Below are 15,383 nucleotides of genomic sequence, written 5' to 3' on the forward strand. Positions count from 1 at the left end.
CTGACTTGGCATTGGAAAAGACTGACATATGTTGGGTTTCATTTAAAGGCACAGCCAGATCACGGCCATCGATGTTTCCTGTTCCAACGGACTGCCAGAGTGCGTCCACATGGCGACAACCAAGTTCCACGACTGGATGAACAGCAACTCCAGTGAAAACAAGTAAATACCAGTTTTACACTTTGAGCAAAACACACTAGAAAATCTAATTAGTTATCCTCTCAATGTATTGCTTACTTGAATACATGATATAGCGTATACATACAGTGTTTACTGCAGACTATATCATATTACAGTAGCTTTACTCATGATGTTTCCACCCCCATGCTTCACAGTAGGTGTGGTGTTCTTGGGATACTACTCAGTATTCTTCTTCCTCCAAACACGACGAGTTGAGTTTATACCAAAAAGTTCTATTTTGGCTTCATCCGACCACATGCCATTCTCCCAATCCTCTGCCGTATCATCCATGTATCCATTTCGGTATAAACTTGTCGTGTTTGGAGGAAGAAGAATACTGAGTTGCATCCCAAGAACACCACACCTACTGTGAAGCATGGGGGTGGAAACATCATGCTTTGGGGCTGTTTTTCTGCTAAGGGGTCAGGACGATTGATCCGTGTTAAGGAAAGAATGAATGGGGCCATGTATCGTGAGATTTTAAGCCAAAACCTCCTTCCATCAGTGAGAGCTTTGAATGGTTGACCAAATACTTATTTTCCACCATCATTTACAAATAAATTCCTACAATGTGAATTCCTGGATTTTTTTTTTCACATTCTGTCTCTCACAGTTGAAGTGTACCTATGATGAAAATTACAGACCTCTGTCATCATTTTAAGTGGGAGAACTTGCACAATCGGTGGCTGACTAAATACTTTTTTGCCCCACTGTATATGAGCTTACTGGGCAGTGGCCTTTTTATCAGTTTTAGAAAGGGTGGTCCCCACAAGTCATGAACAACATTCCAAATGATAACCAGTGTGTGTGTGTGACACAGTATCCACGCCAACTTGCGGTCTGTTGTCTACTGCCAAGCCGTGGCTGCAGGCGGGGAAAAGGAGTGGGAGTTTACTTGGAACAAGTTCCAGAGCAGCAAGGAAAGCTCAGAAAAAGACCAACTTCGCCGAGCTCTGTCCTGCACCAAGGAAATCTGGTTGCTCAGCAGGTGAAGCAAAGCAGGGATGAACCCTAACGAACTCTTAATAGTAGTTTATTTCTGGCTTGGAATTCCTTTATTAGACATACCCCCTTTGATAAAGTCAATCTGTGTGTTAAGAAATTGCTTATCTTGCAGATATCTAGAGTACACTTTGGACCCTGAGAAGATTCGACTGAGGGACGTCACTTCCACTATCAGCGACATTGCCAGGAATGTCGCCGGACATGGACTGGCCTGGAACTTTTTGAGAGCAAACTGGGACTACATCAGTCAGGGGTTGGTTTCCCTTTACTTTTCTCTTCAGTGCATATCCTAAAGACCTAACCCCGTTGGTAGAAAAGTACAAAACCCAAAACCAGTGAAGTTGCCACATTGTTTAGTTCGTAAATAAAAACAGAATACAATGATTTGCAAATCCTGTTAAACTTATATTCAACTGAATAGACTGCGGAGACAAGATATCTAATGTTCGAACTGAGAATAAATAATCATTAACTTTGAATTTAATGGCAGCAAGACATTACAAAAAAGTTGGCACAGGGGAATTTTTACCACTGTGTTACATGGCCTTTCCTTTTAACAACACTCAGCAAACGTTTGGGAACTGAGGAGACCAATTTTTTAAGCTTTTCAGGTGGAATTCTTTCCCATGTACAGCTTAAGTTGTCGAATTTTACACTTCATAATGTGCCACACATTTTTAAAGGGAGACAGGTCTGGACTATGAAGCCACGCTGTTGTAATACGTGGCTTGGCATTGTCTTGCTGAAATAAGCAGGGGTGTCCATGATAACATGATAATGTTGCTCCAAAACCTGTGTGTACTTTTCAGCATTAATGGTGCCCTCACAGATGTGTAAGTTACCCATGCCTTGGGCACTAACACACCCCCATACCATCACAGATGCTGCCTTTTCAACTTTGCGCCTATAACAATCCCGATGGTTCTTTTCCTCTTTGTTCTGGAGGACACGACACCCCCAGTTTCCCCCCAAAATTTGAAATGTGGACTGTAGTCCAGACCTGTCTCCCATTAAAAATGTGTGGCACATTATGAAGTGTTGGTAGAGTGGCCGTGCCAGCAACTTCAGGGTTGCAGGTTCGATTCCCGCTTCTGCCATCCTAGTCACTGCCGTTGTGTCCTTGGGCAAGACACTTTACCCACCTGCTCCCAGTGCCACCCACACTGGTTTAAAATGTAACTTAGATATTGGGTTTCACTATGTAAAGCGCTTTGAGTCACTAGAGAAAAGCGCTATATAAATATAATTCGCAGCAAAGCCGGCCGCATTTCTGGGTGTTGTTGATAAATGCCTTTTTGCTTTGCATTGTAGAGTTTTAACTTGCACTTACAAATGTAGCCACAAACTGTAGTTACCGACAGTGGTTTTCTGAAGTGTTCCTGAGCCCATGTGGTGATATCCTTTACACACCAATGTCGCTTTTGGAGCCAGTACGGCCTGAGGGCCCCTTACGTGCAGTGAGTTCTCCAGATTCTCCGAACATTTTGAAGATATTACGGACTGTAGATTGAAATGAGAAAAAAATATCTTACTCTTCAATCTTGTGGTGTGGCCTTCTCTGGACAATTTGTTGAAAGCCTCCTTATTGGTCAGTGTCGGGTGATGGTGCGACCATATATGGGCTTCCTGCCGACCTACTCCCTCAACACATTTCGGGGGGAAATAGCAAATACCAAAGGTGAGCGATATCGACCAATAGGAAGGCTTCTAACCATTGTTCAGAGGAGGCCACGCTCACAAGACTGAAGTTGAGCCTTAACCAAAAAATGCACTTGGAGCCAAATAAAAAACATTATGGGAAACCCCAAAAACTATTAAAAGAAAATATTTGCAACCTAAACATTTTTTTTCCAAACAATCTTTTTTTTCTTTTGGTCCACTGGTCCTAGGTCAACTGAGTGCGTGGTAACATGAGGACCAGCTCTAATACGATAAAAGGGTTTTTACCAGGCTGTTGTCATCCACTGCAGTCCAAAGTTCGAATTTAATCAGCACTTATCATTTTTCCTCGTAATAAACATCTCAATGTTTGCTGTGTTGCCAGGAAGTATGTTTTCTTAATAAAAGGTGTGTTTGTTTTTTTAATCACAAAGAGGTGAGCTTGACCCGAAAGAAGCCGGAAGATCAAAGTTGTTCTTAAAATTCGTACAAAATAAGCTAGAAAAATATCCATGAAAGTTGTCTTCGGAAGTAACTTGACAGTCAACAGTCCGGGGTCTCCGTTGTGGTATTTTAGGCTTCATATTGCGCCACACATTTTCAATGGGAGACAGGTCTGGACTACATGCAGGCCACGCTGTTGTAACATATGGTTTGGCATTGTTTTGCTGAAATAAGCAGGGGCGTCCATGATAACATTGCTTGGATGGCAACATACGTATGTATCTTGTTTCATCATCACAGATGCTGGCTTTTGAACTTTGCGCCTATAACAAGCCGGATGGTTCTTTTCTATTTTGTTGGAAATGATTTGCAAATCATTGTATTCCGTTTATATTTACATCTAACGCAATTTCCCAACTCATATGGAAACGGGGTGTGTAATATAAAGTAGTGTAAAGTTCTTACTTATATCTGTCAGTAAACTCGCTACGAAAGCGCTAAAACATACTGGTATAGTGAGTTTACATTATTCACCCAAGGAACTTTAGTTATTAGAGAGTTCCCGTCGGACGTTTTGTCTTGGGACACATTTCCAGCGTTGTTGTTGCACCAGTGAGCCACGGAGGAGGACATTCTGAGTAGCGCCTTTTGTATGAAAATACGTGTATTTTCCACATAAACACGCAGAAAATTTTGTAGAATTGGTCAGTTGAGGTCCGGTACCGTATCGGTTCAAATGTGAAAGGTATCCATCCCCACAACTGAGGAATATTTTATCCATTTTCTACCGCTTAGCCCTCTCGCAGTCAACAACCGATTATTAGTATTTTAACGTTTCTCTGTAGGAGTGTCAGCAAATGTTTACTTTGAAACAATTCTTCAGGGTTAATAAAGTTTCCATTTGATTGACTGAAACTTTCCTCGTATTAGTGCAGATGTTTGAAACATAACCAACATGTTCTCCAATTTTTTGTCTTCAGAGGCGGAGCCAAGCTGATAGACCGCGTGACCAGGAGGTTCTCCACAGCGTTCGAACTGGAGGAGGTAATCTGTTGTGAGCGGTGATGTAATGGGCAAAATTCTGTGTGATTCTTACGATATCCATACTTGCCAACCCTCCCGATTTTTCCGGGAGACTCCCGAATTTCAGTGCCCCTCCGGAACAGTTTGAATCAGATGAAAAATACGGGACTTGTGGAACTTTGAAGAATGTCCCATTCATTTCAACTGGAATTTCCCCAAAATTTGGTAATTTAGGGAAAAGCGGGTACATTTTCCAGTTTAAAAAAAACACATTTGTTTTTGTCGTGATTAAGAAGAATGTTTTGACATTGGAATCGTTGAAATGCGTTGAAAAATGTGTAAGGAGTAGTCGCCAGAAAAAAGGGTGGAAATAGGGCTTTAGAAAATTAGGACTTCTGGAAAATCCTGGAATTATTTTGAACTTGGAAAATAGGTAGTTTAAATTTGCAGGATGGTGGAATGTGTTGACGGTGGAATGGTTTGAATCGGTTGAAAAATGTGCAAATGGTGGAAGTTTTAAAAATTGGCCAATTCATTTTGAATGGGGAAAATGTCCCGGAAAACCTGGAATTCTGGGAATTTGGGGAATTTGTCAAGGGAAAGCCCGCGATTCCTAAATAGGCTGAATGAACAGTTTGAAGTTGGGACAGTTTGAATCATATGAAAAATACGGGAGTTGTGGAACTTTGAAGAATGTCCCATTCATTTTAATGGGAATTTCCCCAAAATTTGGAAATTTTAGGGAAAAGCGGGAATTTTTTGGGAAAATGGTAAAAAACATGAATGGTCTGAATGAGTTCAAATGGTTGATGTTGGAATTTTTCAAATGGGTCGAGAAGTGTTGAAGTAATAACATGTTGAATTGAGAAATGGTATTACGGAATTCCTGGAATTTCGTGAAAACCGGGAACATTTTCTAGTTCAAAAAGATATATATTTTTTGGTCCTGATTAAGAAGAATGTTTTGACAGTTGAACGGTTGAAATGCGTTGAAAATTGTGTAAGGAGTAGTCGCCAGAAAAAAGGGTGGAAATAGGACTTTAGAAAATTAGGACTTCTGGAAAATCCTGGAATTATTTTGAACTTGGAAAATAGGTAGTTTAAATTTGCAGGATGGTGGAATGTGTTGACGGTGGAATGGTTTGAATCGGTTGAAAAATGTGCAAATGGTGGAAGTTTAAATATATGGCCAATTCATTTTGAATGGGGAAAATGTCCCGGAAAACCTGGAATTCTGGGAATTTGGAGAATTCGTCAAGGGAAAGCCCGCGATTCTAAATAGGCTGAATGAACTGTTTGAAGTTGGGACAGTTTGAATCAGATGAAAAATACGGGAGTTGTGGAACTTTGAAGAATGTCCCATTTATTTTAATGGGAATTTCCCCCAAATTTAGAAATTTTAGGGAAAAGCGGGAATTTTTTGGGAAAATGGTAAAAAACATGAATGGTCTGAATGAGTTCAAATGGTTGATGTTGGAATTTTTCAAATGGGTCGAGAAGTGTTGAAGTAATAACATGTTGAATTGAGAAATGGTATTACGGAATTCCTGGAATTTCGTGAAAACCGGGAACATTTTCTAGTTCAAAAAGATATATATTTTTTGGTCCTGATTAAGAAGAATGTTTTGACAGTTGAACGGTTGAAATGCGTTGAAAATTGTGTAAGGAGTAGTCGCCAGAAAAAAGGGTGGAAATAGGACTTTGGAAAACCGGGAATTCTGGAAAATCCTAGAATTTTTTTGAACTTGGAAGAAAGGTAGTTTAAATTTCCAGAATGGTGGAATGTGTTGACGGTGAAATGGTTTGAATCATTTGAAAAATGTGGAAATCGTGGAAGTTTAAAAAATGTTCAATTCGTTTTGAATGGGGAAAATGTCCCGGAAAACCTGGAATTCTGGGAATTTGGAGAATTTGTCAAGGAAAAGCCCGCAATTCCCAAATAGGCTGAACAGTTTGAAGTTGTGGAACTTTGAAGAATGTCCCATTCATTTCAATGGGAATTTCCCCAATATTTGGGAATTTAAGGAAAAGCGGGAATTTTTTTGAAAATGATGAACAAAACTTGAATGGTCTGAATGAGTTGAAATGGTTGGTGTTGGAATTTTTCAAATCGGTCGAAAAATGTTGAAGTAATAACATGTTGAATTGAGAAATTGTATTACGGAATACCTGTAATTTGGTGAAAACCGGGAAAATTTTCCAGTTCAAAGAGACACATTTGTTTTTTGTCCTGATTAAGAAGAATGTTTTGACAGTTGAACGGTTGAAATGCGTTGAAAATTGTGTAATGAGTTGTCGCAAGGGTGGAAATAGGACTTAGGAAAACCAGGAATTCTGGAGAATCCTGGAATTTTTTTTAACTTGGAAGAAAGTTAGTTTAAATTTCCAGAATGGTGGAATGTGTTGACGGTGGAATGGTTTGAATCGGTTGAAAAATGTGGAAATGGTGGAAGTTTTAAAAAATGGCCAATTCATTTTTAATGGGGAAAATGTCCCGGAAACCTGGAATTCTGGGAATTTGTCAAGGAAAAGCCCGTAATTCCTAAATAGGCTGAACAGTTTGAAGTTGGAACAGTTTGAATCAGATGAAAAATATGGGAGTTGTGGAACTTTGAAGAATGTCCCATTCATTTTAATGGGAATTTCCCCAAAATTTGGGAACTTTTGGGAACAGCGGGAATTTCAGTAACCAAACCAAGGTAGCTTCGTGTATTATAAACCTTGGAAAATGACAACGATGTGAAAAAGTCTTTGAAATGGTGCGTCTAAACATGGTTCAAATGAAGAAAAAGGTCTAACAATTGTACGTGTGTTTGGTGTGTGGACAGTTGGAGAACTTTGCCACCAACAACGATCTGGGTTCTTCTTCCCGGGCGTTGGACCAGGCCATTGAGAGGACCAAAGTCAACATCCAGTGGGTGGCTGACAACAAGGCGACCATAGTGGACTGGTTTCGAAGCAGATCCGACTCGTAAGCAAACATCTGTGGTTTGGCTCCGTCAAAAACAAAGTTCTTCTGAATCCAGAATATGGACTATAATTCACAGTAATTTTGTGGACCAGAAGACGAATCAAATGGCACAAATGACGCACTTTTTCTAACAGTTTTTTCTCAAATTAACCTCAGACGTGGATGAATATCAGTAATTTATGCATTGTTGATGTATTTTTTTTGTACTGCAGCCATACTTGCCAACCCTCCCGAATTTCAGTTCCCCGCTCCCGGGGTAACCCCTTCTCTCGAAATTTCTCCCGATTTTCACCCGGACAACCATATTGGGGGCGTGCCTTAAAGGCACTGCCTTTAGCGTCCTCTCCCACCTGAAAAGGAGACTATTATATATGTCTCTGTTATCCACAACATCCGGATTCCCACCATGCATTGCTTCAAAACCACGGCAAGTAGTAATGTCCAAAAAAACATAACGGAGACGAAGCAGAAGAACAAAGAAGAGACATGGCGACGACGGGTAAGAAGAAGGAGTACGCTTGCAAGTTACAGAGTGATCGGAAAAAAAATGATTTCAGTTCATCCAGGACAGACTTCTCAATTGAACACAGTGGCCAAACAAATATACTCATTCATGGTTTATATATATATATATATATATATATATATATATATATATATATACATAGCTATACATTTATACATAAACATATATACATATACACACATATACATATATACCTATATATATATATATATAAGAAATACTTGAAAATATTGATTGATTGATTGAAAATATATACAGCCCCCGCCCATTCCCCTAATTCAGAGGTCTCAAGGTTGGCAAGTATGACTGCAGCTTAAAAGACTTTGATGATGCTAGAACAGTTTTAAAATAGCCAAATAACACAATATTGTTTTATTTAATCATGTGTTGCTAGCATGTTTTTTTAGGACAAAAATATTTTTTTGCGGTCCCAATTATTTGCGTGTGTAGCCGACATGATGGATAGGATTCGAACCGAGATTATGACCCGGGTTCGTTCAAGTCACGATGAACAGCACCTGAATCATATTTATGCTTCTTGTTATTTTATCAGGTAATATCTTCACATATTGATGGAAAGGGAACCATTAAGGTGTATGGTCAATGTGTATTTATTGGCAAAATAAAATAAATGTTTTTTTTTTTATTCTTTTGGACCTTTTTTACTGCAATCCCAGTCAATCTGACCATGCATTAGTGTCAATGTGTTCATTTTCTTTCTATGGTCTAAAACTGTCTCTCAACCACCCCAAAAATGTCTGTTGTAATACACAATTCACCACTTGGGGCAGTAATAACCCAGTCGGTTAACTGACAAAAATATAGAATAAGATAGACCAGGGCTGTCGAACTCAGCTTTATACTTTGGATGAGTTTCCTAAGTACAAAAATGAGCCGAAAATTTTAATAAAATAAAAACAGCTGTTCTAAATGTGTCCACTAGATGTCGCAATAGCAATTCTTTGTATCTTTGTAGATGACGCTACATACTGTAGGTACAAAATAAACCACATGTTAGTGCACCGGTCGAGGAAAATGAGCAAACTCCATAAATAACATCCTGTCATTTGATTTTGATATTTTTTTATATCTTGATAGGTTGAAAATCAACACCAATTAGTTGCCTGACTATCACATCATTTATTCAGAAAATATAAATAAGCACAAATAAAGATAGAATACTATTAATCGTAAAGTGTAAATGTAAAAATAAACCCCAATTTTCAGAATGGGCTTGTTCTATTTTTAAACAAAGAAAACAATCTGAAGTTGTCTTTATTTTGAAGTTATCGCGAGTAAATTTTTCTCCATTTGGCTCCCGATCGAAAATTTGTTTGACACCCCTGGGATAGACTGTATTTATCCCACGATGGGGAAACTATGTGGTTGTAGTGACGATACAAAAAGTCCAAAAAACCTATGCTAAAACAAGAGGGAAACAGCAAAGAAAGACATTTAAAAGAGCACAGAGTTGATGCAACCAGCTGCCAGTTAAGCGGCGCCATTTCTACATACAGCTACAAATTAAAACACGGATCTAGTCAAGAAGCTGGCGCCAAAACCTAAACTATTTATACTCCAACACAAGGAATACAGTGGGGCAAAAAAATATTTAGTCAGCCACCGATTGTGCAAATTCTCCCACTTAAAATGATGACAGAGGTCTGTAATTTTCATCATAGGTACACTTCAACTGTGAGAGACAGAATGTGAAAAAACAATCCAAGAATTCACATTGTAGGAATTCTAAAGAATTTATTTGTAAATGATGGTGGAAAATAAGTATTTGGTCAACCATTCAAAGCTCTCACTGATAGAAGGAGGTTTTGGCTCAAAATCTCACGATACATGGCCCCGTTCATTCTTTCCTTAACACGGATCAATCGTCCTGTCCCCTTAGCAGAAAAATAGCCCCAAAGCATGATGTTTCCACCCCCACGCTTCACAGTAGGTATGGTGTTCTTGGGATGCAACTCAGTATTCTTCTTCCTCCAAACACCACGAGTTGAGTTTATACCAAAAAATTATAATTTGGTTTCATATCTGACCACATGACATTCTTCCAATCCTCTGCTGTATCATCCATGTATCCCTTTTGGTATAAACTGAACTCGTCGTGTTTGGAGGAAGAAGAATACTGAGTTGCATCCCAAGAACACCATACCTACTAGAGATGCGCGGATAGGCAATTATATCATCCGCAACCGCATCACTAAAGTCGTCATCCACCCAAACCAACATTTTATCATAACCGCAACCGCCCGCCACCTGCCCGTTGTTATATATCCGGAGTCGGCGAAATTTACCACTATAAGAGCTAGTTTGACCCGTGTCACAAGGTAAAGAAGGCAATGGGAGCCGCTAACGTTCTCGCGAACCTCCGATGGTGATAATTCAGATAACGAGAATAAGGGCGTACTGTGAAGCCATTGCCTTCGGCACCTTCAACAACATGTACGAACTGTTTGCCAGTCCAGCAACATACTGTATGCAGCTTACGCAAACACGTACAAGATTGAAGGGCATACTGGGTTATACAGAGTACACTAATGGTTGTGATATAAACAATTTTAACACTCTTACCAATATGCGCCACACTGTGAAGCCACACCAATCAAGAATGACAAACACATTTCGGGAGAACATCCTCACAGTAACACAACATAAACGCAACACAACAAATACCCAAAATCCTTTGCATCCATGACACAGCCTGAAATTCTTTACACCCCTGCGCCCCCAATCCCGCCCGCCTTACCGGACACACGTGGGGAAGGGCAGTGGCGGGGTTTGCAGCTAGTGGGGTGTATAATATAGTCAGGAAGTGTCATGATGCAAAGGATTATGGGTATTTGTTGTGTTGCGTTTATGTTGTGTTACTGTGAGGATGTTCTCCCGAAATGTGTTTGTCATTCTTGTTTGGTGTGGCGCATATTAGTAAGTGTTAAAATTGTTTATATCACAACCATTTGCTTACTCTGTGTCACCCAGTATGCCTTGCAGTCGTGTGCGTGTGTCTGTGGAGGCCACACACAACATGTTGCTGGACTTGCAAGTAAATTGTGCTTGTTGTAGAAGGCTTCAAAGGTTAAGGCTTCATAGCACGCCCTACTACTTATTAACTGGGTGACTGCCGGCAGACATTCTTGAGAATGTTTACGTCAGCTAATGTCTTCTTCCCTTTGTGACACGGGTCCTAAATGGCTCTTTGAACGGTAAAAGTTACCGATCTCTGAACCATGTATATCAGGGGTGCCCATTACGTCGATCGCGAGCTACCAGTCGACCGCGGGGGGTGTGTCAGTCGATCTCCAGCCAGGCTTTTAAAAAAAATAGACCTAAAAATTAGTGATCATCAATCTTCACCAAGACGTCACCTAAATAACATTCACGGTACCGGAGGGTCTTGTGAGATGACGCTGGCTGCTGCAATATCATTATTATGAAAATATGACCGAGAGGAAGGCGAGAAACACTTTTTATTTCAACAGACTCTCGCGCTGTACCTTCCGTCAAAACTCTAAAGGCCGACTGCACATTTCCTATCTTCACAATAAAAGCCCTGCTTCATGCTGCCTGCGCTAACTAAATACAGAGTCTCGGAAAACTGGCGTGCACAAGCGATTCCTCAGAAAGCTGGCGTGCACATCACTTGTGCACGCCAGCTTTCCGAGACTCTTATTTTGTTAGCGCAGGCAGCATGAAGCAGGGCTTTTATTGTGAAGATAGGAAATGTGCAGTCGGCCTTTAGAGTTTTGACGGAAGGGTCGGCGCGAAAGTCTGTTGAAATAAAAAGTGTTTCTCGCCATCCTCTCTGTCATTTTTTCATAATAAGGAACTGGCAGCAGCCAGCGTCATCTCACAAGACCCTCGGGTGCCGTGAATGTCAATCAAGCAAGCTACGGAATTTGCCGCCAATGTTTTTCTTGTAAAGTGTATGGAAGCTGGATGAATTAGATGCCAAAAACCAACCACTTTCATGTGGTATTGTACAGAAAGGACAACTTTTTTTCTCCTCCATTTGAAAATGTGGGCGTTATCATCATTACTGTCTGATTCCAATCAATGCAAGTCATCAGAATCAGGTAATACACCAACTTATATTCTTGTCTTCGTGAAAGAAAGACATCTATATGTGTTACACATGCTTGTATTATCATTAAACACATTTAACTTGTTTACAAAAATGTCTCTTTCATAAATAAATAAATATAAATGATATATATAAATGAGGTAGATCCCCTCGAGTTGGTCAATTGAAAAGTAGCTCACCTGCAGAAAAAGTGTGGGCACCCCTGAAGTATATCATATTTCCAAATGGTTCAACCGCCACCCACCCGAATGTATTTAAAATCTATTTGTTCGTCATGTCACCCGCCCGACCCGCGGTTTATCCGCGGATGAGACCGCAAACCGCGCATCTCTAATACCTACTGTGAAACATGGGGGTGGAAACATCATGCTTTGGGGCTGTTTTCCTGCTAAGGGGACAGGACGATTGATCCGTGTTAAGGAAAGAATGAATGGGGCCATGTATCGTGAGATTTTGAGCCAAAACCTCCTTCCATCAGTGAGAGCTTTGAATGGTTGACCAAATACTTATTTTCCACCATCATTTACAAATAAATTCTTTAAAATTCCTACAATGTTAATTCCTGGATTTTTTTTCACATTCTGTCTCTCACAGTTGAAGTGTACCTATGATGGAAATTACAGACCTCTGTCATCATTTTAAGTGGGAGAACTTGCACAATCAGTGGCTGACTAAATACTTTTTTGCCCAACTGTATGTGTTTGGGTAAGGATGGTTGCGCCCTAGTGTAGTAAAAAAAACAACAACTGTTGAGATGCAAAGTTGACGCCAACAAATTTCGATTGTGTGGCATAACGATCGCAGTGGAACAACCATCACTGGCTGGACCAGAATCACCCAGGTTCCATTCAGTTGTAAAAACGGCACAAAAGGAGTTTCTGTGACCAGAATGTTTCTAACTCCTGTTTTTTGTTGGAGGCTAGACTGCAGAGTCTTTTAGGAATGCTTGAAAGGACAGTGTTGTATGTGGGAGACAGACGGATGTTTTTTCAACCTTGACATCCGAATCAGAATTAGAAGTACCTGATTACTCGTAAAGGCCTGGTAAACACGTATGTCGGGCTAATCGCACCACTAGTTATGCGAACATAGTTGTACACGTTGGCTCCAATGACACTAGGATGAGACAGTCAGAGATTACAAAGAGAAACATAGCCAGGACTTGTGATTTCGCTACGAAAAATGTCCAGGCATCGAGTAATTGTCTCTGGCCCCCTGCTTGCGAGAAAATCCTTTCTCGTTTGAGTCACACATTAAGAGTGTTACTAAAACGTCCTTCTTTCATCTCTGTAATATCGTTAAAATGTGTTCCATTTTGTCCACTAGGGACGCTGAGATCATTATTCATGCGTTCGTTACGTCTCGTCTCGATTACTGTAACGTATTATTTTCGGGTCGATTACTGTAACGTATTATTTTCGAGTCTCCCTATGTCTAGTATTAAAGGCCTAATGAAATTAGATTTTCTTATTTAAACGGGGACAGCAGGTCCATTCTATGTGTCATACTTGATCATTTTGCGATAATGCCATATTTTTGCTGAAAGGATTTAGTAGAGAACATCAACGATAAAGTTCGCAACTTTTGGTGCTGATAAAGAAGCCTTGCCTTTACCGGAAGTCGCAGACGATGACATCACAAGGGTGATGTCCTCACGTCCTCACATTGTTTATAATGTGAGGCTCCAGCAGCAAGAGCTATTCAGACCGAGAAATCGACAATTTCCCCGTTAATTTGAGCGAGGATGAAAGCTTCGTGGATGATGATATTGATAGCGAAGGACTAGAAAAAAAAATAAAAATAAAATAAAAAGCGACAGCTCCAGGCGGCGGTAGTGTGAGCGTTTCAGATGTAATTAGACACATTTACTAGGATAATTCTGGAAGATCCCTTATCTGCTTATTGTTTTAGTGAGATTGTAAAGACATACCTCGAGGTCGGATGGCTGCAATGAACACGCAGTGTCTCAGAGAGAAGCCGAGGAGCCAAGCTCACAGCTGCCTTTTAAACAGCTACTGCAGTAGGATGAATAATCCAATGATGTCTCCGGTAAGATATATACATTACAATTTTCCCATCCAAAAACAATGCTGGTTGACGTAGAGAAAACATGTTCACTTGACCGCTCTGTGTTATAAACAAAGAAACACCGGCTGTGTCTCGGTGCTAAAGACCGCTTTCCACCAACAGCATTCTTCTTTATAGTCTCCATTATTAATTGAACAAATTGCAAAAGATTCAGCAACAGAGATGTCCAAAATACCGTGCAATTATGCGATGAAAAGGGACGACTTTTAGCCGTAACTGGTGCTGAGCTAATATTTCCTGACAGTCCGTGACGTCACCCGCACGCGTCATCATTTCGCGACATTTTCAACCAGAAACTCCGCGGGAAATTTAAAATTGCAATTTAGTAAACTAAAAAGGCCGTATTGGCATGTGTTGCAATGTTAATATTTCATCATTGATATATAAACTATCAGTCTGCGTGGTCGTAGTAGTGGGTTTCAGTAGGCCTTTAAACGATTACAGTTGGTACAAAATGCGGCTGCTAGACTTTTGACAAGAACAAGAAAGATTGATCATATTAGGCCTATACTGGCTCACCTGCACTGGCTTCCTGTGCACTTAGGATGCGACTTTAAGGTTTTACTACTTGCGTATAAAATAATACACAGTCTAGCTCCAGCCTATCTTGCCGATTGTATTGTACCATATGTCAAGAAATCTGCATTCAAAGAACTAAAGCTTATTAGTGATTCACAGAGCCCAAAAAAAGTCTGCAGGCTATAGAGCGTTTTCTATTCGGGCTCCAGTACTCTGGAATGCCCTCACGGTAACAGCTCGAGATGCTACCTCAGTAGAAGCATTTAAGTCCCATCTAAAAACTCATTTGTATACTCTAGCCCAGGGGTAGGGAACCTATGGCTCTAGTGCCAGATGTGGCTCTTTTGATGACTGCATCTGGCTCTCAGATAAATCTGAGCTGACACTGCTTAACACGATAAGTAATGACTAATTCCACTTGTAATAAAAAATGTTAAAAATAACGTTCAAAATATTAAACATGCTCATGCATTTGAATCCATCCATCCTTTTTTCTACTGCACTTGTTCAAAAAATTGCATGATTTATTTATTATTGTTTTTTTAGGGCTTGCCCTCCTGGGGGTTCTTCAGACCACCAAGCACCGACATGAAAGCCTTTTTCAGGGTTACGATATTTTTTAATTTTTCAATAAAGTCTCTCAGTTGCTTTCCAGCAGTTGTGTTTTTCTCTTTTGTTCTCGCTCGCGCTCTGGCTCCAGCTCCAACCCTGTCTCTCCTCTCGGCTGCTGTTTATAAGAGAGCGACAGGTGATTAGATAACAAGGCCCAAGTGGGCCATCTACGCACCTGTCACTGATTTCGAGGCCGGTCCTGGCAACACCCCGCTTTGCTGCAGGCCCGCAGGCCACGCCCCTCCACAGTTGGCTTCAGAATA

General features: G+C 40.4%; 1 protein-coding gene across 1 annotated transcript in view; it reads left to right on the plus strand.

The window, feature by feature from the left end:
* Positions 1 to 15,154, plus strand: part of LOC133568166 (aminopeptidase N-like) — a 68,979-nt gene extending 53,825 nt beyond the window's left edge. The window contains exons 16-21 of the mRNA XM_061919906.1: positions 49 to 162; positions 1,001 to 1,168; positions 1,298 to 1,438; positions 4,269 to 4,332; positions 7,140 to 7,282; positions 15,055 to 15,154. Coding sequence (XP_061775890.1) covers positions 49 to 162; positions 1,001 to 1,168; positions 1,298 to 1,438; positions 4,269 to 4,332; positions 7,140 to 7,282; positions 15,055 to 15,100 — 676 coding nt within the window. The 3' untranslated portion in view covers positions 15,101 to 15,154. The remainder of the gene's footprint in view (positions 1 to 48; positions 163 to 1,000; positions 1,169 to 1,297; positions 1,439 to 4,268; positions 4,333 to 7,139; positions 7,283 to 15,054) is intronic.
* Positions 15,155 to 15,383: the final 229 nt, after the last annotated feature.

This window comes from Nerophis ophidion, linkage group LG14 (assembly GCF_033978795.1).
Source record: "Nerophis ophidion isolate RoL-2023_Sa linkage group LG14, RoL_Noph_v1.0, whole genome shotgun sequence".
Classification (NCBI taxonomy): domain Eukaryota; kingdom Metazoa; phylum Chordata; class Actinopteri; order Syngnathiformes; family Syngnathidae; genus Nerophis; species Nerophis ophidion.